We start from the raw sequence: 23,040 nt of genomic DNA, 5'->3' as shown, positions 1-23,040 counted from the left end.
TTAAAATGATCACCTTTATCGGTGTGAGCAAATGAAGAAATAGGTGTGGGTTTACCTCAAGAAGAAGATATTGGTGTAGTTGTATAAATATAGGATCATGAGAGCTAGGGTTAGCTTTTATCTTTTAAAAGTGGTTGTAGTTATGTGATCAACTTTTAGTTCCCCAGAGTATGTTGATGTAAAACCTATTATATGCTAGTATAGTTATCTTGGATAACTATAATAGTATAATTGTGTCTTTGTCTAATTGCTTATGGATTATCAACTATGTAAAGTTTTATTTTACACTATTAAATGAGATGTTACATGTGTTAAAGCACATTTTTCTTGATTTAAAAGCAAATGTATTTTACATCATAACCATTAGGACTTGACTAATGACCTTGAACATATTTTTCTTGACTTAGAGATTATGTATTTTACATCGTAACTATTAAGACTTTGGAAAATGGTAACACCTTGGACATAGCCTTTGAACAAAGCTATTATTTCAATGGAAGTCATGGAGTTGAAACTCTGGAAAGAATATTCCATAAACAATGATATTTAAATAAAATGAGATATTATATTTAATTTGAATGTTTGTTGTGTGTATTAATTTCATTCATAAATTATTATTGGCCAAGATGATATGAATAATTAATTGTACAACGATAAATGATAATTAAGAGTAAAATTCATCATAAAAGATCTTTGTTTTAAACTATTTCGTAGAGAACACTTTACATTGTAGAATGATTCATCACACATAAATAACAATGTCACACTAATCAAAAGCTTGAACGTGAACATGTCAGTCATTACCTTGTTGACCTTTGAATTATGTTCGAGAAAAAAATCTTTTGAACTGCAATATGATTTCTCACTAATTATAACTTCATACGATTTAATGTATTAATGGTCAACCTAATGAAATATGGAATACTACTTTATACATCCATAAATGATGTCTTCCATTCTAGCATAAAACTTTCAATTTCTTCCATAGTTATGACTAAATCATGGTTAATTACTATTACAACATATATAGTAAGGGTTGAAACAATACAAGAAGCAACATAACATGTGGATAACATTTAGAGGAACAAGTAAATACTTACAAGAAATGAAGAACGATATCGGGTCAACAACATGACAACAAACCTAATAGAGCTAATAAATTTTGTGCTAAAAAGTGTTGTGAACCATCCAATTTTTTCTTTGGTTTTGATTACATACATTTGATATAATAAAAAATTTCATCAAAAAATAAAAAGAGAGGTTACAAGGATTGTGTACAAAAACTTTTTTTAGAGTTAAAAGACCTAAAATAGTATTGACAACCATACACATAATAGATATTGTGTCAAAATCTAAAAAAAAAAAGAGTAAAATTTTAAGAATCGCCTAAAACAAAGCAAAATAAGAAAAAGGATGAACATTAAAACACACCAATTTTTTTAAATTATATTATTACATACCTAATGACATTCGAGATAGATGTCTCATCCATACATCAACCTCAAATTATTAAATAAGTGTTCAAGAATATTCCATGTATTAAGTGTTGAATACAACACCGACAAAATGTTTAACTTAGCAATACAAAAAAACTAAACAACTTTCCCACTTCACTATTTACAGAAAAATTAACTTATTACTATAAATTAATTATAAGTAATAATTAAAAAAATATTTATTTCTTTAATATTTCCTGTGGAGCGTTAAAAGAGCTAAATAATAATACATTTAATTTTATTTATGATACATTTAAATTATTAGTTCGAACTATTAATATTAATAAAATAATCTAAATGAATACTTGAATTTCAAGTATTAATAATTTTAGTATGTGGGTGGAGGAAGTGAAATGCAGAGAAGGCCCAACTGAAGTGAGGAGTGAAAATCCAAAAAGCGAAATGGGCTTATTGGCCCAAAGAGGAGATGAATAAGAAGAAAGGAAGAGGGTATTTGAGCACAAGAATGGTGGTGCTGTGACACATTCACACACATTGCACACTCCCAAATCATATCTATCATTCCACAAAGGAAAAGCACAGAGAAAGGGAAAGAGAAAAAAAAAAAATGGCCGAATACGATGAAAGATACGAAGGCAACGGAGAAGAAGAAGACCTTCACAATTCCCATCCTCATCCTCATCTCGATTCCTCTCCTCAGCCCAACCACGACGATCTCACCGATTCCAAATCTCACGTATGCGTTCTCTCTTTCTGCTCCATCAATCCCTTCTTTTTCTCTCTTTATTTCTCCGCACTTTCCTTTTCATTTGCAATTAGGGTTTTTTTTTTCCACTGCTTTCTCTCTTTCTCATAACTGGGGTTTCGGGACAGGGTTTTTCTGTTTCGCATCATGTTCCCAATCTTAACACTACAAATCTTGTGTCAGCCTTTTCGTTCCACTGTTTGTGAAACTGGCTACACCTGTCTCAGTTATGGGGAGATTCGAGGTTGGATTTTGTTTCGTGTTTTCCCCCCTTTTGTAATTCTCGCTTCACTGTGTGGTTAAAGATGCTTAGGTTTTCGTAAGGTCTTTGCTTTTCGTACCATGCCGCTGTCTTTTTTCCTGCCAAACTATCAATGAAATCTTCATGCTTTGCCATGATTTTATGCAGTGCCCTCTCGTGTTTCTTTTGAATGTTGTATAAATTTTAGGAAAAATGTATTTTGGATTTGGCTGCTTTTCAGGTATTTTATGCCGAGTGTGAAATATTTTGTTCCAACTGTGATTGTGTTTTTAACCTTACTTTCATATGCATCATTACCTGTTAGGCTTGAAGATATGGGTTTGCTCTCACGTGTTAATTTTTTATGTTCTTTTGGCAGCATGGATCTCGCGATTATGACAGAGAATCTTCCAGAAGCAGAGAGAAGGAGCGGGAGAAAGGGAGAGACCGGGATAGAAAAAGGGAAAAGGGGAGGGAAAGGGAGAGAAGTAGGGATAGGGATTCGGAGAGAAGCAGGGACAAGGACAGAGATAGGGAGAGGAGCAAAGACAGGGAGAGGGACCGAGAGCGTGATGGTGAGAAGGAAAGAGACCGGGATAGGGACCGCCACCACAGAGATAGGCACAGGGATCGTGGTGAACGAAGGGAAAGGACAAGGGATAGAGATGAAGATGATTTTTACAGGAGCCGTGACTTTGACAGGTAAAATTTTGTTTGGGATCTTACTGCCTTGTATACCAGTTGGAGCTTGAGGATTTTCATCAGCATCTGATTTTCAGTAGCATGCGATGTGTTGCATAATATCTGAATTCATACTCAGCTACATTTTTTTAAATAACGTTTTTCCTGTTCTCTTTTCAATTTTTATCTGAAATTATGTGATTTTCCAGAAGAAGGGATTATGATAGAGAGGATAGGCATAGGCGGAGGTCTCGGTCTAGATCTCAATCCAAGTCAGGGGGTAGATCCGAACATAGATCAAGGTCGCGTTCTCGTTCACGCTCAAAGAGGTAAATCCTGGAAAGATCCTTAACATACAGAGTGTATAGATGTCTGCTAATCATATCATGCATGTGACTTCCTTTTGTGAATTATATTTTGTCTACAAAATAAAATTGTTGGTGGATGCCCAAGTGGAACCAGTATAGTGTTGTGAATACACATCTATCATTGTATTTAACTTTATTGGCGGCAGGGCAACCCTTGCTCTTCATTCATCATTTCATCACCTCCTGTTTTAACAATTTTTGATAGATGTGTTTGATATTTACTTAAGTTTGTCAACTAATACATATTCTTGGTTTGAGGAGTAGCATTCATTATTCGATTGGTTTGAAGAGTACCATTCATTATTGGATTAACTAATTTACTGCACTTACAGCAAAAGGACTAGTGGTTTTGATATGGCTCCGCCTGCCTCTGCTATGTTGGCTGGTGCTTCTGCTGTTACAGGTACATTTACACATGTATATATTATGAAATTTCTCATCTTAACTGTTTTTTCTTTTTGTTTGTCCTAGTATGGAAAATTCATATCAAATTGCATGGTGTTAACTTGGTAAGCTTTGTTCAGTTACTATCTGAGTATATATAGCATTTGAGGACTGGTTTCCCATGGTGTGTAATTTTGTCTTTCTTTTTACATAGCGATATAATTCTGGAACTAAAAGATGCTTTGGTTTTTTGTCTTGTGTTTGGTGTTTGTTTGTTTTGTTTCTATGTCTTGTCATATGTTCTAAGAAGGCAATGTTGGGCTACTAGCCCCACTGTGCTGACAATGGGCGTGAGCCGACATCTGTAGCTTTTATGTCCACGGAGGAATCAATGCACCTGTTTTTGGTGGGTCTTGTTCGTCTTCAACTGGAAACTATTACCTACTTTGGTAGACACAAATATTATCTCTAAAGTTTGTTTACAATGCTCCTTTAATATTATTAATACAATATATTCCACGAGGTATAAGTATGCTTAAGCTCGTGCCAATTGGAGTAAAAGGAGGCATTTGATTCTTATGTATTATGATTGCAAAAAGTGAAAACAATGAGCTTGTTCTGATATGCCAATTTCCTTTATTTGCAGGTCAGATCACTGGTGCAAATCCTGCAATTCCCGGAATGTTTCCAAATATGTTTCCGTTGGCTACAAGTCAGGTATTTTTTTGATTCCTTTTCCCCAGCTCATGTATGCAATTTGAGGTTTATATTAATTTCAATTTTTTCTTGTTTATTTCTTTTTTAAGATGCAGCCGTTCAGTGCTCTCCCAGTCATGCCAGTTCAGGCTATGACACAACAGGTAAAAATGATTTCCAGTGAGATGAAATTTACATTCATTACTCTTTTAACATGACTTTCCCCAGGTTATGGACTGTCTTTAATGTACTGAATTTTCAGGCTACACGACATGCTAGGCGGGTGTATGTTGGGGGCCTTCCTCCTACAGCTAATGAGCAGGTAATACTAATATCATAATTTCTTGTCCACAATGTTTATGTCTTTAAGATGGTTGTGACAATTTGGCTTGTTGTTTCTATTCTTGTTATGCTGCAGTCAGTTGCAACTTTCTTCAGTCAAGTTATGGCTAAGATTGGGGGAAACACTGCTGGCCCAGGTACATTTTAAACTTTAGTGAATTGTGCCAGTTTGTTGGCATTATAATGGAGCTAATTTAATTTGTGTGCAGGTGATGCTGTGGTCAATGTTTACATTAATCATGACAAGAAGTTCGCCTTTGTGGAGATGAGGTCTGTTGAGGAAGCTAGCAATGCAATGGCTTTAGATGGGATTATTTTCGAGGTATCATTTTGACTGGCATAAAAAAGCTTGGGTTTCTTTTCTCATGTTGTGCAAGGAATGACTATGTCCATCGGTGCTAATCCATTTTTTTTATTAGGGGGCACCTGTTAAGGTCAGGAGACCTACTGATTATAATCCTTCCTTAGCTGCTACCCTAGGCCCAAGCCAGCCTAACCCAAACCTTAATCTGGCTGCTGTTGGTTTAACACCTGGGTCTGCTGGTGGACTTGATGGTCCAGATCGAATTTTTGTTGGTGGACTTCCTTATTACTTCACAGAAACGCAGATAAGAGAGCTTTTAGAGACTTTTGGTCCTCTAAGGGGTTTTGATCTAGTGAAAGATAGAGAAACAGGAAATTCAAAGGGTTATGCATTTTGTGTTTACCAGGATCTTGCAGTTACTGATATTGCATGTGCTGCTCTGAATGGAATAAAAATGGGAGATAAGACTCTCACAGTTAGACGAGCTAATCAAGGTGCAAACCCGCAGCAGCCTAAACCTGAACAAGAGAGCATCTTAATGCATGCACAACAGCAGATTGCGCTGCAGGTTTGATAGATTGTCCCTGAAATTGTTTTTGTTTCTAGGATCATCCGTGCATGTGTTCAAAATGCTAACTGCTGAGGCTTTTTATTTTTGTAGAAACTTATGTTGCAGCCAGCTTTAGTGGCAACAAAGGTGGTCTGCCTAACTCACGCAGTTTCTGCTGACGAGCTCAAAGATGATGAAGACTACGAAGAGATTCTTGATGATATGAGACAAGAGTGCTCCAAATTTGGTAATTTCAGATTTATTTTGCCCTTGTATCGCTCTAAACAACTACACATTCATATTAATTTTCTGTCTTTGTTTTTCTGTCTTATTTGTTTTACAGCCATTTGTAGTCCCACATTCTCATAGAGAATCAGGCCTAAATTACAGACTGAAGTCTCCATAACCTTCTTTGTCCTCACATGTTTGTTCATTGCATGTCTTTGAAAATTCCATTGCGTAGTTCACTGTTTTGTTTTCACGTTATGCAGGTACCTTGGTGAATGTGGTGATCCCGCGTCCACCGCATGATGGTGAGCCTGCCGCTGGAGTTGGGAAGGTGTGTTCTTGACCTGTTACGGGAATTCTGTCTGCTCTTCAGTCATATATATATATATAAATAATTTTTTTTTTCTTTTAGTTTAAATTAAGAGCACCGATTTTGTTCACTTCCCTCCTTTCTCAATGCTGGTTTGGTGCAGTTGGGGAATCAAAATTATAGTGTTGAGGGACCGAGGATCTGTCAAAAATTCCTGTAGAAAAATTAATATTGCTTATAATTTTGGTGTATATATGCTAACTGTAAGTAACTCTTGTATTTGCAGGTGTTTTTGGAGTATGTTGACGTGGATGGTGCTACAAAAGCCCGTGCTGGGTTGAATGGACGAAAATTTGATGGGAACCAAGTAGTAGCGGTTTTCTACCCAGAGAACAAATTTGCTCAGGGAGATTATGAAGGCTAATGGGGTTTTATTTGGATTTTACCTTGTTTAGCATTTTGTTAGTAAGGATTATGTTTTGTATTCATAAACTTGTAAGCTAGAGTTGTGGTCATAGTACAGAAATTGTTCTATTTAGATGCGAGTAGTAAGAAAAGTGATGATGGATAATTTGTTAAATAGTTTTACCGGTCTAATGGATCTCTTGGGTCCCTTGAGAAATTCTTTATCTGCATTAATCAAATTAAAGCTTGTTGCTGGTTATTCCACACATTTTTTCTATCACCCAAATGTTCCTGAAATAGACCTTCAGCTTTTAAATGGTGTGGAAATGTATAATTTGCATAACGTGGGGCATTAATATTTGTCCCCTTTTAGTCTTCAGATTAATTTATTTTTATCTTTTTCATACGCATTTTACTCCCTCCTTTCTACTTTCTGACATGTCTTCATTGAGGATGGTGGTTGTTGCTGCACGCAGAATTGGAGGAGTTGACGTGGTGAGGAGAGCGAGAGGAACCAGAGTTGAAAAATTATAAAATATTACATTCCTTGACATCTTGAATCAAATCAAATCTATTTTTTCGGCAAATTCAAATATAAGACCATTATTCTTAACAGTATGAGTCTCTTAAATCTGGAAAATTAGAAGTGCTGTATTCTCATTCTTATTTTTTATATTTAATATTGATTTAGTACGTAATCTTTATATATGGAACGTCCATTTAATTTTTATATAGAAATTTTATTTAAATTTAATAATTAAAAATACCTATGTACGAAAAACTTAGTTTAATGAATTATAGTAAATGAAATAATGATTTTCATATTGATTAATTTAAAATATTAGTTTAGTTATAATATATTCATTACACTGTTTAAAGATATTTGTTAATTATAGCTCTATAAAGTAAACATTTATCCTATATAAAACCGAAACTAAATTACTAGTATAACTAGATGTACCCGGTCTAAATAGTAATTTATTATCTAGTGGGTAGTTGCAAAAGAAATATTCATGATTTTTTTTTTATATTTTCAATCCTTCACATTTATTTATTTATTTAAATTTTAAATAAAATAATTTAAAACAATTTTTTAAAATATAACTTCACCTAAAAATAATAATTTTGAAGCATAAATTAAACAAAATTACATAGTAAAATATTAATATAAATAAATTTGATCTTTTTAAAAAATAAATACAAATAAGTTAAATCATAAACTATAGTTATCAAAAGGCGTAATTATTTGATAACCTTATTTAGAGTCTGATTTTTAAGTTAGTGTTTATTGACAAACATGATTAGTAAAACATTATATATTTTTTATTAACCTTGGATTCATTGCTAAAAAATTGTCTATTTTTTTTCCTTACAAACTGTTGGTGGTTTTTTTTTAAAGTATATAGGTTACATTTTAATAAATATTTTAATTTTATAAAATTGACACAAAAAATTAAAGTAACATGAAAAATTATAAATATATATATCCGTGTCACTAAAAGGTGACAACATATGTTACTTAGTCCGTCAAATTCTGTCTTTGCATTTTGTAATAAATTTCCAATTTCTTCAACGGATATCTTATCTATCGAGTATGCTGCAAAATCACATTTCAGAATGGCAGCATATGCTGAAATTTTTGTTAAAAAAAGAACTCAAATGCTGCAACTACTTCATAATCAACTTGGCAAACTAAAAAAATGTTTACACAACTTGGTAACTGTAACTCATGCATTTGCAGAAAGGTGTCTAGCATGTTCCAGCCAGTTGTTGGTCACGAGATGAAGCTCCATTCACCGATGATAAAGGAAGTCTCATTCATATATGAGCTAAAATGCATTAATACTCTACCAAAAAGCTTCTTCTCTCTTTGTCTCACTTACCCAACAAATCATCAAATACCTATCACATGAATGCCATAAATACGGTCACACAACTATGTCTAAGAAGGAGAATATAAGAATGCATGTCCACAACAGCCATTTTTGTCAGAAAATTAGCGGTTCTTAAGATGAAGCATTTGGTTTTGACATTGACATGGATGTTGTGGCTGAGCCTATGTGGCAGATGCATGTCTCAGGTGCAGCCACGGCTTCCTCCGGGGCAACAGGTGCCATGCTTCTTCATATTTGGTGACTCTTTGGTTGACAATGGAAACAACAATGGAATCCTAACCCTTGCCAGGGCCAACTACAGGCCTTATGGCATAGACTTCCCAGGGGGTGCCACTGGCCGCTTCACCAATGGCAGAACTTATGTTGATGCCTTAGGTATAATAACTCTACACTTCCTTAATTCATTGATTAAGTTAATGATGAATAATGAGTATGTTCGAAATAATCCAAGTACGAGTTTAAATCTTCTATTAGATATAAGAAAAAGGATAGATTCACATTGTTTTAAAGTTTTAGGATCCTATATGCACACATAGCTGTATTTCTCAAGAATACAATGTTGAAAATTGCAGCTCAGCTTCTGGGTTTCCCAAGGTATATTCCTCCACACTCAAGAGCAAGGGGTTTGGAACTTCTAAGAGGAGCTAACTATGCATCTGGAGCAGCAGGCATTAGAGAAGAAACAGGCAGTAACCTTGTATGCAATGACATATGCTGGAGATTCTTTTGAGAAAACAAATATTATTGCTGTGTTACCTCTTCTGATTTTATTGTGCAATTTGGTTGCAGGGTGCTCATACTTCAATGAATGAACAAGTCGCAAACTTTGGCAACACAGTGCAACAGCTGAGAAGGTTCTTCAGAGGAGACAATGACTCACTTAATAGCTACCTAAGCAAATGTCTATTCTTTTCAGGGATGGGAAGCAATGATTACCTGAATAACTACTTTATGCCAGATTTTTATTCAACTAGCTCAGATTTTACTGTTAAAGCTTTTGGATCTGCTCTTCTTCAAGATTACTCTCGCCAGCTATCTGTATGTTATGCACATTTAATTCTAAACTACTCTACATATAGCTAGTGCATTAGCATTCTGGGTCATGTTAATAATCATGTCATTCCTATGAACACAATATTTTGACAAGGTAAATTGAGGATCTAATGTGGTTTCAAACCCAACCATTTTGCCAAAATATGACTACCTTTTGAAGGTTCACATGCACAATATTGTTGTTTCCCTTATTAGACATTACTAATGGTTTTTACTTAAAATTGTGCAGCAATTGTATTCACTAGGAGCACGAAAAGTGATTGTTACAGCAGTTGGTCAAATTGGCTGCATACCATATCAACTAGCTCGTTTTCATGGTAACAGCACCAGATGCAATGAAAAAATCAACAATGCCATCTTGCTATTTAACTCGGGCCTTAAGAAAATGGTTCAAAACTTCAATGGAGGGCAGCTTCCAGGAGCAAAGTTTGTGTTCCTTGATTTTTATCAAAGCAGTTCAGATTTATCTTCAAATGGAGCATCATTTGGTAATTCTCTTTTCTATAGACATGGCATCTATTCATGACAAAGAACATGCTCTCAGAAGCTGATTTTGCTATCCATATATGTTGTTTCATATAGGATTTGATGTGATAGACAAGGGCTGCTGTGGAGTTGGCAAGAACAATGGACAAATTACTTGCCTTCCTATGCAACAACCATGTGAAAATCGTCAGAAGTACTTGTTCTGGGATGCTTTCCACCCCACTGAGGTGGCCAATATTTTACTAGCCAAGGCATCATACAGTTCAGAATCATATACTTATCCCATTAATATTCAACAATTGGTAACCCAGTAAAAGCTTAGTTTATGTTGGATTTTGTCTGTTTGTGTGGTATTTATGCAGTGCATGCACTCTGCTGATTTATCAGTGTTCATGATCTTGTGTTGTAAGAATGTGTTGTTGCCTAAACCATTTTATTTCCTCTGTACACTTGTGGTTGATTCCATTGTGCAGGAATAATATTACATTAACATATATGAAACACCTCAGGCTGCAGCTTATTGTTTATTTTAAAGCACGTTTACTACTAAAATTATCAAAGATAACAACCAAAAGCCTATGTATTTCTCTTGGCAGCTAATTTCAACGCTGTTCCCGTGATCACCAAGAATATATAAATCTGGTTAAAATGTCTGAAGAAAAGGGCAATATTCTCTTGCCACATTACAATAAAAATAGACAAAAAGAGAAGATAAGCACGAATTCATATGACAGTTGTGATAGTAAATGTAGATAGCAGTACATTGCAGTCATTCTTACTATGATATAGGTTCCCTATACTAAATTTGTTGTTCCACATATAGTAATTACTAAATATAAACTTGATCATTGAAGCTATAAATGACAGTGACACGGCAAGATTCCCACTTAAGAGGCTCACTTCATAGCTCAGCAAGCTGCCTTATGTTTATAGGATAAACAAAATTGGAATTCCCACTGAAAGCCATTCTTCCCATCAGAATGTTGGCTGCTTCTGTAGGATGGAATGCATCCCAGAACACATACTGGTTTCTGTTAGGGCATGGAGTTTGGAATGGAAGACATGTTATTTGGCCTCTATTTCTTCCAATGCCACAGCACCCTCTATTCACAACACTAAACCCTTCACAGAAAGAAAGTAAACAATATCAGTGTCATCATGAAAGACATGTTGAAAATGTTCATTGCAATGCAGTAAGTAGTATGTTTTTATTCCTATGTACCGTAAGATCTAGCATTGAGAAGGATGTCCTGGAACATGCGGGAAGTGTCAACGAATATGAATCTGGCACCAGGTAGATTAGCATTGAAATTGCCCAAAACGGTCTTCAAATTTTCATTGAAGGGTTGCACTAGCAAGTTCACTTCTTCAGAGCAGCTTCCACTCATGCTTTGAGCCAGAATGCTTGGAATACACCCCATTTGCCCCAGTCCAGTAATCACAAATTTCCTTGCTCCAAGATTGTAAAGCCTCTATAACACATGTAATCATAAACAATTAAACTTTCCTCAAAATTAACTTGGACAAAAGAGAGTTCAGATTCTCTACTGGATTTTTCTGTATTGTCTTCTGTTCAACATTAAAAATACACTATGTTGATACTTTACAAATCTTTTTAATATATTTTAAAACTTCAAAATCAGTGACTATCATTGTATTTTGAAAGTATAGCACAGGAACAACACAGAAATATCCGGTAAAGAATCCAAATTTGACAAAAAAGTAGTTTTAACTTAATAGTATATGAGAAACTAAGAAATGTTACTGTGAGCTGCTGCCTATATGTTTGAACCAAAAGATCAGCATACTGCTGTCCATTGTACTGATTTCTGGTAGGGTAATTAGGCATAAGGTAGTTGTTAAGGTAGTCATTGCTGCCCATTCCAACGAAGAATATGCATTGTGCAAGCGCTGTGGCCATATAGTCTGCTCCAAGATTCCCGGTTATTTGATTTAATGTGTTCTCAAAGTTCCTTAGTTGCTGATCAAATGGTATTCGCCCAACCTGCTCAAAGAGAATCCATTATGATTCACCCTCTCAAAGTAAAATTCTTCAAAAGAAAAACAAGGTTGCTTTATGTAATGTTCAGGTCAAAATCTAAATCCTGAAGATGTTACACACAAAGTTTCTGCCAGTAGCATCAAGGATTCCAGCAGCAGCTGAAGCATAGTTTACTCCATGAAGCACTTCATTCCCTGAGGCTTCTGAGTATGCAGGAATCAAGGGAAGTCCAAGCAGCTCAGCTGCATTCATACGAACACATCAGTGTAAAATTCAGTTGAAATGATACATATTATTCAGGTGCCTGCAACGAATGTTAGTGCTTAACAAGAATACCTTTATGGCCTTATTTTTAGAAAGCATGTGACCTTACATACCAAGATGCATCTCGATGCATGATTTTTTTAACTGGGAAATTTCATATATGGGAGCTATATTGCCTTGTATATTAACACAATTTCTATTTGGTCATTACAGTCTAGTGAGAAACACTTGTGTAGGTTCAAGGGGTGTGTAGCTAAAAGTGTAGGAGGAGTCTCCATATTCTGTTTAATGCATCATTTACTGCAAGAAAATGCCTTGACAGAGGTTTATCTACCCTTTTTACCACACACACCAACCACACACACCAAGTAAAATGGCCACTGAAGGAGAAAAGAGAAATTTACAGCAAGCAATTACTTCATATAATTAATATCCTGTACTCAAGAGATAGGTCGTTAGGTGTATAGCAGTTATTCACCTCACTGATGGTAGCCTTGGTAGGCTTCCTAAGTAAGAAATTCATGGCAAAGGTGATAAAATTGGCAGCATGTCCTTAAAAGACAATTCTGTGCCAAAAAGTTTTGCATAAGAAAATAAACAATTCAATTGCATTACTTTCTCTTTCGAAATATGTCTGGACAATCAGTCATAAAAAAATGAATCCGAAATTGGTGACTAATTTAGTCAAATTAAAGTCCATAACATGAAGTTTAGTTCTAACTCAACCTCTCACACCAGAAGAATGTTATGTGATACTTTTCCCTGTAGAAAATTATGCCTCATTCCTCAAGCTTTTGGCTTTTAATTCCTATGCTTGCAAAAACATTCTATGCCAAGAGAAAAGGGTGCAATAATTTGTGAACAGTTAGCAGTCTTATACTCCTATTAGAATATGACACTTATGCATATTCTATTTGCTTTGACTTAAACGAATTAACCCCATAATCTAGGTTGGCTTTGGTCATGTGACAAGTACTAGGAAAAAGAGAAAAAGAGTTGATAAAAAAGAGTGTATACCTATTTCATCAACCATGGTGTAGCCATTTGAGAAGCGACCAGTAGGGCCTCCATTGAAGTCGATGCCATAAGGGTAATAGTTGGCCTTAGCTAAGGAAGGAAGGTTATTGTTGTTGCCATTGTCAATGAGAGAGTCACCAAATATGAACATGGCAGGCACATTTTGGCCTCTCACTGCACCACCACTCAGCAACATGAAAAGCACCAAGAATGGGGACAGTCCAAACTTAGCCATAAAAGTGTGAGAGAGTGAAGAGAGGCACATGGAGCAAAGAGCTTGTTGATTTTATCTATCTGTAAGAATGAACCAAAACAAGTTGACATGGTAATGAAAAGAGAATAGGATTTAATACAAGATGGTAAATGGCGGTGGTTGAAATGCAATCAATACATTCACCTGCTCTCCTCTCTTGCAGTAATTATGCATACATACTGAAACACCCAACATTGTTGCAGGCCATTTGAAATACTCAACTTGTACAATTTATTTACTACTTTCATGAATTTTTCCACACACATTCAAGCCCCCTCTGTCACTATTTTTCCGTGACTGTCTCTGTGGGGACTTGAGGATAACGTATGTAACAACTTCACTTAGCTTTGCTTCCCATGTTTCTTACATGTTGCAGAAGAGAAAGTCAAACCAGTTATTGCTGCATTTGTCAGTATATGTTTTTATACATAATGTCTATATTTTATATATCCTTAAAATGTATATCTTTGATAAACTCTTAAGTGATCATCTACTGCATCTCTTTTGATTTATAGGAAAGTGGATTTTTTTCTTATAAACAACTTTGAAGGAAATCCAAGTTTGTGGTCAAGGTTGGATTTTAGGAACGTTCAAACAAAGGTTGGTGAAATGAAGTTTCCAACACAAGGTGGTGCTGGCTTCACCCTTGCTTACTTCATCATCACATTTTCGCAATACTATCCACCAATTCTTCACTTTTATTTCTCGGCTTACTAAGTTGTTTCTTCTATTTTCACAACATGCTTTATTTTTCTCTTAAGTAATTTACCTTTTCTTTCATTCTTGAAGTATCTTCCTCCAGATAATTATTTCAAGACTTGGATCACCATTGAATAATCCAATGGAATAAGTAATAGGACTTTTAAGTCGTACATTCTATATCATAAGAATAAATAATAGTTTCAGCATCGCAGAGGAAGAAGAGAAAGAAGCATCGCAGAAGAAAAACTCATCTTATAAAGCTCTTTTTAGAAACATTAATGTGTTTAAGAAAGATTTTCCAAAAAGCTTATTCTAGAAAAGTCATTCCGGAAGGTATTACATACAAAGTTTGTTGCAGAAAGATATTATATACATTTTAGAAGATTGATCTAAAGTGAGAAGATGTTATTAAGCAATTTGATTGTAAGATACAAGTACAGCATAGACTCTTGAATGAGCGTATTATTTATGACAAAATTTCACTACCCATTCTTGCTTTTCATGGTTACTATGGCATGAAGAATGGGATAACTCAGAACCATTACATAGGTGACAAGGAAAAGTTGACCAAACATTTCTTGAAAATCCTTCACATTCAATACTCTCCATATCCCACCAAAGAAGGCAACAATGTTGATAATGAGCAACAGAACCATTGGAGCCATGAACACAGCTGCACCCTGGAAATCGAACCTACCTTCCTTATACTTCTTCATCTTCTCTTCGTCGATAGCTTTGTTTGACAAGGCTAATTTCATCTTATTCAACCCCAACCGCTTCTTCATTGCTTCTAGTATTGCAAATATGCTTGTGACCGACTTCAGAATCCAAATTCTTTGTTCATCCCACCACATTGCCACAGACCCTTCCCCGGAAACAACCTCAACCAAATGTTGAATCTGAGTGGATACAAACACAAATGCAAACACTGCAAACCAAGGGTCTGTCACCTGTCATAACAGCAAAATCAAACCTTCTCATTTTCAAGTCACAGCAAAAGTTATCTTCATCACGTTACAAGCTAAAATAAGACAATATAATACCTTTGGAAAGACAGGGATTCCTTTGAGGAGGCATAGTTGAGGTACAATGCCGTATAGGATGAAGAAAATAGCATAGAGGGATGACATTGTTAGGAAGCAATAAGTGAAGGAATGCATTATGGACATGCTCAAAAATCCATGAGTGAAAGGGCTGTATTTGGAGAAACCAAGCAAGAGAAGTTCAGACAACCACTTAACCAATTGAATCATGCCTTCTTTGATGTCAGTGGGGGCACAACCTAAGAAACATGGCGTTTTGGGATAAAGATAAACTGATCTCCATCCTCTGGTATGAAGAATATACCCAGTTCCAGTACTCTCAAGTAAGATCACATATGAGAATCCCACCTGCGTGTACCAATCAATTAAGATGAATTGAAAACCAAATATGATATACATAAATGCTGTTAGATGCATATATTCTCAACACTTGCCTCTGTACCCCATTTTGTGTTGTTTTCGTAGGAACAGGAGCACACTGCAAGAGCTTCTCTCAACGTTTCTTCTCTTGAACTGCTTTTTTTGGTAGTTTTCTGTCCACGGATGACCTTCAGTGATTCAACGAACCCAGTAGAGTTGCCAAAGTACTTTTGTGCCTCTTGCAGATAGTCATCTACAATCACAGATTGAAAATTAGATACAGTTTCTTTAATGGAATGTGACTGAGAAAAGTAAACCATGCAGAGGCCATATTTACGTACTCTTTTGGTTAGGACTTCCAAATAGTAACGCACTTCTACTCAAGTAATTTCCACTGCCAGAAAGACCAGGACCTCTCAGTCCATCCATGCCTTGCCACATTGTCTAAAAGAAAAAGTACAAAATTTCATCACACAAGTGATAAAATAAAACAGACAAAGGATATATATATGATTGATTACCTTAAAAGCAGTCCTAGTTTGACTATCGTAGATGTCTTTTTTGCTAAGGTTGTGAAACATTTGAGGGAATTGAACAAATGCAGTATCTTTGGAGGTGTGAGGATCAAGGAAGAAACACATGGCTTGTTTGGCAGAGGTTGGATCATTGCAATACATATCACAATCCACTACTAGGAAATAAGGTGCATTACTGAGAAAACCCGAGACTCTGAGCTGCAACCACAATTGAAAAATGGTTACATTGATGAAGCAAGAAACGATAAAAAAGAGTAGAAAATCAAATTCAGTTGGTACAAACAAACCAATGTGTTGAGGGCTCCTCCTTTGAATTTGTGAGGAAGGGATGGCCTTCTTTCCCGAGACACATAAACAACAAGTGGCAAACCTGGCTCCTCATTTATAATCTGAACACATGCAAATACCAATTAGTTTTTTTTCTTTCTCTTCCACTAACGAGCAAAAGTTTGAATTTGGATTCTCTGCGGAGTTAAAGTTTGAATTTGGATTCTCTTGTTGAGTTTTTTTATGTTGTTTCTATACTGTATTTGTGTTTCCATTGATCACCACTAATTTTGATGTTTTTAAATATATTAAAAAAATATTTAAATGTCAACACAATATAACTTTTAATACTTAATAAAAAACAGCACGAAAAAAAAAAATAGAAAATCTGGACTCAAAAAGTTTGCATAATTGCTCCAACAAATACGATTCATCATTCATTGGAAAGGGTGCGTATATATTCTGTTCATTCAGTCTATACAAATCTTTCAAAAACCGCATAGTTTATATTGGAATTAAGTCATCAACAATAGTTCAATCTATCATTCAACAAATCTTTCAAAAAACAAAGGTTGTAGAGGAGGCATAAGAAAATAACTACTCAAATGTAATGTCTTACGACTAATAAATTTACAAAAGACTGATATATAAATAATTTTTGTGCAAATCAGCATAAGAATAATTACAATTAAAGTTTATTTAGGTATTAAATTATTTTTTAATGTTTTATATGTTTGTGAGATTAATCAAAATTTATTAACTATCGGGTTCACTAGGATAAAAGATAAAATGTGTCTCTTGATTGAGAATAAACTTTGATTCAAGAGAAAAAAAGTAAATAAAAAACTACACTTTAATATGCATTAAAGGTTCATCATCACTGCTACTGAATCCACAATAGATAAAGGTGAGATTGATAAGAGAAAAATTAAAAAAATGTATTTCAATAGAAGAAAGAAAGACAATTTTTACAAGAAAAAATAGAGGGAAATCAAACATTAAAAGATTGGTAATGAAATTTGAAATTTGAAATTCAAATAAACTGATCAAAAAAGGAGAAATATTGAAAATATTTATTTAAATTAGTTTGTCAGAAATTTTTTATTTTTTAAAAACATTTATTTATCAAAATAAATATATTTATTTATTATTTAAATTGAGTTAGTTAAGATTAAAATATTATTAATGTATATTATTATATAAAAGGATTCACCTTTTTGGTGTATATATTAATTTTTCAATTTTATCCTTTTAATAAATAAATTTTTAATTAAAATAGTTATATTATCAATTTTATCTTTTATGTGACATTTATTTTTTAATATTTATTGTTTTTTCAATTTGATATTGTTTTAAACTTAATCATTTTAAACCAAAACAACTATTTATAATAAAAATATTACCTATAAAATAAATAAAATTAATCAAAACAATTTTAAAAATTATTCATATTTACTTTTATAATTATACTTTATTATTTTATGTTATCATAAACATAAATTATATTTAATAATTTTGTTACATTTTACTCTGTATATAATAACCGTTTTTTTATATAAATATCTTATGTTATGGACATTATTAAAGGGATTATAAGATTTAGGGGCCAACAATGAAAAAAAAAGAAGAAAATAATTAGGACTCAGTTATCTATAACTATATATAAAGAGATTCTCTATTTTTTATCTACATTTTATAATTCTAACTTTACCCTTTATGATATAATTACTTTTAAAATTTAAAAAAAATAACAGTTACTTTTATAAATTTTTCTAAAATTATTTACTTATCCTCTTTCTTTTTTCTATTCATCATAAATTATTTTCTTATATTTTCTTTATACATTTTACTTTATTTTTAATAAATATAATTTTATTTTATTTATTAATTTAATAATATTATAATACCATTCATTACTAATATAAAATTATACATATTAAAAAGATACATACAGACCGGTATTATATAAAACATATAGATTGAGGTATACTATCTTATAAAAGCAGGTCATACTTTTTAGTTAAAAAGGTTAATACTAAAAGATTGAAACTTCATCATACAATCATATTAAATTAGATTTAATTGATGTTAGAGAGCTATCAAGGGTAAGTGTCCAACCTTTACTTGTAATAGTTTTAAGCCTTAATATAATACTTTTCTCATTAGATTTCCTTAATTTATGAATTTTTTTTATTTAAAACCTTTTATGTTATAATACCATAAAGTTTTTAATTTTTGACCTGTGTCTTCGATTTCTAATAGAGAAATGATATTTAAATAAAGTTGAAAAAAAAATCTAAAAAGTATATTTCATTATAAAATTTTGGGAAAGACATTTCGAATTTATTTTATTTTTTTTGCTGATTTTTTAGTATTTTTTTGAAATGCATTGATGATCACTAATTTTAAAATTTTAAAAAATGTTAATTAAAAAAATTTAAAATGTTAATATATAATCACTTAAGTATCACTAAAAAATTTATATTCGATTTAAATTAGATAAGTTTACTTTAAAAATCGAAAGTCAATTCAATTTTATTTTCTATTCCTATGTTGTAATTTTAAAATATATTGATTGTAAAGTTTTAAAATATATTAAAAAAATTTTAAAGTATTAATATATAACATGGTTTTAATGCTCACTAAAAAATATAGATTTGATTTGGATAATATTATTATAATAAATAAATTTTGATAATTTTTTTTACGATTAAAGTCAATACATTATTGGTTTGTAATATAGAAAAATAGAAAGTAGAAAAATAAAAAATTACTTACAAGATTATAATTTAGGTTATAAAAGAAAAAAATAAAATTTAATTGTTGGATAAATATAATATAATTCCTATTATTTTGATTCTCAACTTTTATTCATTGTGTAATATCCTAATTTGGTATGGATTATTAATTAATGTTTCATTATTTTGTTTAAAAAATATCAATGGTTTGGATTAAGCCAAACTAAAAAGTAAATGATAAGAGTAAAAAAATATAATTTTTCTTAAAGAAATGATAGGTTGACATCTATATTTGACCACTTTTTTACCATCTTAAAATTAACTTGTAATTCAAGACAAATTAACTTGTAACTTATGAAGGTAGTAAAAAAAGTGGTAAAATGTGGTGTAAACCTATCATTTCTCTCTCTCTTTTTTTCTTAAAGTGTAATTTCCAGTCATAAAAGGAGAATCCGAAGGTTGGTTAGAAAAAAGAAAAAAAAATGGAAGTAGTGACGTGATCCATTGAGCAAATGTGCAGAGAAGTTTTTGTGGAGAATGATGTTGGTGTGAGGCAGTCCCATACCTCAATACGAGGAGCCCTGTCGGTGACAATTCGAAGATTGTTAGGGTCTGAACCAAATTTCTCGATGTTCTTCTGCATTTTCTCGTATTTAGCCTGTAAATAGCAAGAAAGAACAGTGTGAGTTTATATGTTCCATGAACTGATGATAAGAAGAAGATAGGTATATACCTTGATGAGGTCACGATGAGGCTTGAATCCCTGGAGGCGAAGAAGGTCTTCATCTTCTCCCATGGGAGAGAAGAAGACCTTGGGACACCTCAACTTCACCCCATACTTTCTGCAGAAGGGAACCCACTCCTTCGCGAACTCACCCGCCTCTCTCATCGCGTACAGAGTCACCGGACACCCACCGTCGTCCGACAGATACACCGCCAGCTTATCAGAAGGGTAGTCCATGGCAATGGCGGAAACAACCGTGTCCATCACCTGCACCGTGGGCTCCTTCTCAGGGTCCAGCGTGCACACGAAGATGTCCAGCCCCGGCAGGTTCTCCTCCCTCGGCAGCTTGTCGGTGATGGTTGTACGCGAGACGGGGTGCCAGCGGAAGGCCTGGTTGAAGAACCAGAGCGCAGAGAGAAGAAGCTCGGCGATGGTGATGAGTATCCATGGCGCGGTTGGTGGTTGGTGGAAGAGGTGTGATATGCGGTAGTAACAGAGGGAAACGACGGCGAGGAGGTGGATGAATATGTGAAGCCTGCTGAGAAACAAACATGGCTGAACCGTTTCTACGTGGTATCTGTACCTTCCCATCTTTCTTTCCTTCTCAACTCTCCATGCTTTCCATTCCTTTATATATATATATATATTTTCTCACTCTCCACCTCCTTACCAATCATCTTTCTCGCTTCTTTTAACAACCAATTTTTTTTTTTTTAAGAAAAAAAATGTTCTTTTACACCATTTAAAACATTTAACAATTTTAGAAGGATAAAATAGTTTTAAGAAAAATTAACTTTTACATATTTAAAAAAAAAAGTAAATAATAATAAAAGATAGTGTCACTGGTAAAAAAAAAAAGTGTGATATCAAAATATTATATTTTTTTTAACCCTCCATCTACATGCACCTACTAAAAAATATTACATGTAAAAAAATAAAAAGATTAAAGGGTAAATATTACATGTAAAAATGTATTACATCTTAAAATAATGATATTTTTTGACAATATAAGATAGTTTATTTCTTGAAAATGTCAAAAAACATAAAAATTAAGTATATTTTATTTCAGATAGACTTTTATGATTTTGTAAAAATAAAAAAGAGGTTGTGTTATGTTAATATAATTTCAAGTCAAATGTAGTGATAGCATGATTTTGTTTATAAAATCGTGCATGCCAAGGTCATACGATTTATCCAAATTTTTTAAAAGTTACATTATTTTCGTAATTTGAGAAGTAAATCACTTCTTGTCGGTAAAAAAAACCCATGGTTTTCACACATTTTAGTGCGTGGTCAATCTTATATATTGTTGAAAACATTTATTTTTAAGGTTTTGTTTAGTACTTATGATGTGGGAGGGTGGTTGAAGTAAATGAAGTTTGAAGTTTGAAGTGTGAGGGTCATAAATAAAAGGGTAAATAATGGTAAGAAAATGGCAATGTGTAATGTGCGTGCATGTAGACATATATATATTTGAATGGGTTTAGGCGTGGGACGTAAAAGAAAAAAATAAAAAGATGATTTTTAATGGCATCGCGAGGACCTCGCTCCGGCATTATTTAAATCCTAGTGACAAATGTGTATGCCGCGTGGGCCTTTTTTTATACCTTCCTTATTAACAAATATAAATTTTCTTTTAAGGATCAACATTGAAGCTCTAGGGTTAGGTGAGAACGACAATCTCACACTTCCATCATAATTAAAACATACTTAAAATAAAATAAAATAAAATAAAAAGTGTGATTTCTACAGTTGCAGATATATGCATGCTTAAAATAACAACAACAACAGGTTTCCACTTTCTTATCTCCTTCCAGTTATTGTGTCAAGGTTACAACTTGTTAGTGTGTGAGACACGTGATGTTTTTTTTTTTCTATCTTATTTGTTTTCATGATCGACTACTAGTCCTTTTATTATAGAATTAAGTCTTAGTCCACTATAAATTTTGATATTCAATTAGTTTATCTTCATTTTTTATTAATTAATTTCACTTATGTAAGAGTTTTCACAACTACCAATGTTCCAGATAATCAGAGTATGTTTAATTATTCAAAGGATTATGAATTTATAAAAAAGTTATATATTTAAACGAGCTTAGTTCCCTTCATATATATATATATAAAGATCTCCTTCAATAACTATTTTTTTATATAATAATCATTTATTGATATGATTTCATATATTGGATTTCTCATGCACCCATTATCATGTCCTATTCAATTTTCATGTTTGATGTCTTTAGGATGATAGAATGTCTTGGAGATCTCACATAAATTATTATAATACTAATTTATAATATATAAGTGAAAAAAAAATCATACATAATTGAATCGATTTTATATGGTTGATGTAGGTTTAAATTCTACCATTGTGATATGGTATGAGACTCATTTTTTGGTAAAAGTCCTTATTAAGTATAGAAAAATCTAATTAGTTAAGAAGGAGGGTTGAATTGGCTTTTTCAAAAATTTTAGTTCTTTTTAAACTTGTAAAAACACCTTGTTTGAATCAGAACAACCAAGAAGTCAGTATGCAATCATTGTTGGACCATGTACTTTCAATCGATTAAAAATATAGTTAACAGGCTAATTTCATTCAACAAATAATCAACTAGCCTAATCAGTATTGGAAAATTGAACTATTGGAAAATTCTACAGAAACACAAATTTGATGATTAACTAAAAACCAATATTAGCAACTAATCAAGATTGATTACAATCAGCTATACCAATAGAAATACACCTTCAGATTGTCAAATCACTCAAAAACCATACAAAGATTATTAAAACCAGATTTCTTGAATTTTTATATCAAAAATCAAGTAGAGAGAGAGATTCAAACACGAGCTAAATTTTTTTTAAATTGGTTCACTCAAAACTAAACTACATCAAGTTTATTAAGGCAACCTGAGCTTGACTTGCATTATTTTAAAAGATTTACACAATTCAATAAGATTACACTTCTAAAATATGCAAAACAAACACCAAG

The 23,040-nt window shown here is 33.0% G+C and overlaps 4 protein-coding genes across 6 annotated transcripts; 2 read left to right on the top strand and 2 right to left on the bottom strand.

The window, feature by feature from the left end:
• Nucleotides 1-1,949: 1,949 nt before the first annotated feature.
• Nucleotides 1,950-6,975, top strand: LOC114177937 (splicing factor U2af large subunit A-like). Of its 3 annotated transcripts, none has more exons than XM_085670631.1 (13): nt 1,950-2,193; nt 2,823-3,145; nt 3,334-3,453; nt 3,825-3,895; nt 4,523-4,593; nt 4,689-4,736; nt 4,835-4,894; nt 4,991-5,051; nt 5,124-5,236; nt 5,334-5,786; nt 5,880-6,015; nt 6,260-6,327; nt 6,593-6,975. In XM_085670631.1, exons 1-13 carry the CDS (start codon nt 2,065-2,067, stop codon nt 6,728-6,730), a joined length of 1,791 nt encoding a protein of 596 aa, XP_085526757.1. In that variant the 5' UTR covers nt 1,950-2,064; the 3' UTR covers nt 6,731-6,975. The 3 variants fall into 3 exon arrangements, with proteins under 3 accessions (XP_085526757.1, XP_085526735.1, XP_085526762.1); XM_085670609.1 differs by having other exon boundaries at nt 4,683-4,736; XM_085670636.1 differs by lacking the exon at nt 6,593-6,975 and having other exon boundaries at nt 4,683-4,736; nt 6,112-6,327.
• Nucleotides 6,976-8,691: 1,716 nt separating this feature from the next.
• On the top strand, nt 8,692-10,679 carry LOC114177930 (GDSL-like Lipase/Acylhydrolase superfamily protein). Its single transcript, XM_028063538.2, has 5 exons — nt 8,692-8,981; nt 9,179-9,303; nt 9,396-9,644; nt 9,889-10,147; nt 10,242-10,679. The coding sequence occupies exons 1-5, from the start codon at nt 8,723-8,725 to the stop codon at nt 10,457-10,459; spliced, it is 1,110 nt and encodes a 369-aa protein (XP_027919339.2). The 5' UTR covers nt 8,692-8,722; the 3' UTR covers nt 10,460-10,679.
• Nucleotides 10,680-10,857: 178 nt separating this feature from the next.
• LOC114177945 (GDSL-like Lipase/Acylhydrolase superfamily protein) lies at nt 10,858-13,730 on the bottom strand. The gene is made up of 5 exons (XM_085670192.1): nt 13,429-13,730; nt 12,268-12,389; nt 11,911-12,150; nt 11,368-11,617; nt 10,858-11,267 (listed from the first exon to the last, which is right to left on the bottom strand). The coding sequence occupies exons 1-5, from the start codon at nt 13,691-13,693 to the stop codon at nt 11,047-11,049; spliced, it is 1,098 nt and encodes a 365-aa protein (XP_085526318.1). The 5' UTR covers nt 13,694-13,730; the 3' UTR covers nt 10,858-11,046.
• Nucleotides 13,731-14,767: 1,037 nt separating this feature from the next.
• LOC114192272 (quillaic acid 3-O-glycosyltransferase CSL1-like) lies at nt 14,768-20,675 on the bottom strand. Its single transcript, XM_085670594.1, has 8 exons — nt 20,061-20,675; nt 19,893-19,985; nt 16,610-16,711; nt 16,308-16,520; nt 16,128-16,230; nt 15,861-16,039; nt 15,427-15,774; nt 14,768-15,333 (listed from the first exon to the last, which is right to left on the bottom strand). Exons 1-8 carry the CDS (start codon nt 20,640-20,642, stop codon nt 14,866-14,868), a joined length of 2,088 nt encoding a protein of 695 aa, XP_085526720.1. The 5' UTR covers nt 20,643-20,675; the 3' UTR covers nt 14,768-14,865.
• Between the last annotated feature and the right edge of the window lie 2,365 nt (nt 20,676-23,040).

The sequence above is a fragment of the Vigna unguiculata genome, chromosome 1, assembly GCF_037176805.1.
Source record: "Vigna unguiculata cultivar grain cowpea cultivar isolate G323 ecotype 2 chromosome 1, ASM3717680v1, whole genome shotgun sequence".
Lineage (NCBI taxonomy): Eukaryota > Viridiplantae > Streptophyta > Magnoliopsida > Fabales > Fabaceae > Vigna > Vigna unguiculata.
Note: the sequence above shows the minus strand (reverse complement) of the source record. Positions and strands in the feature narration are given on the sequence as shown.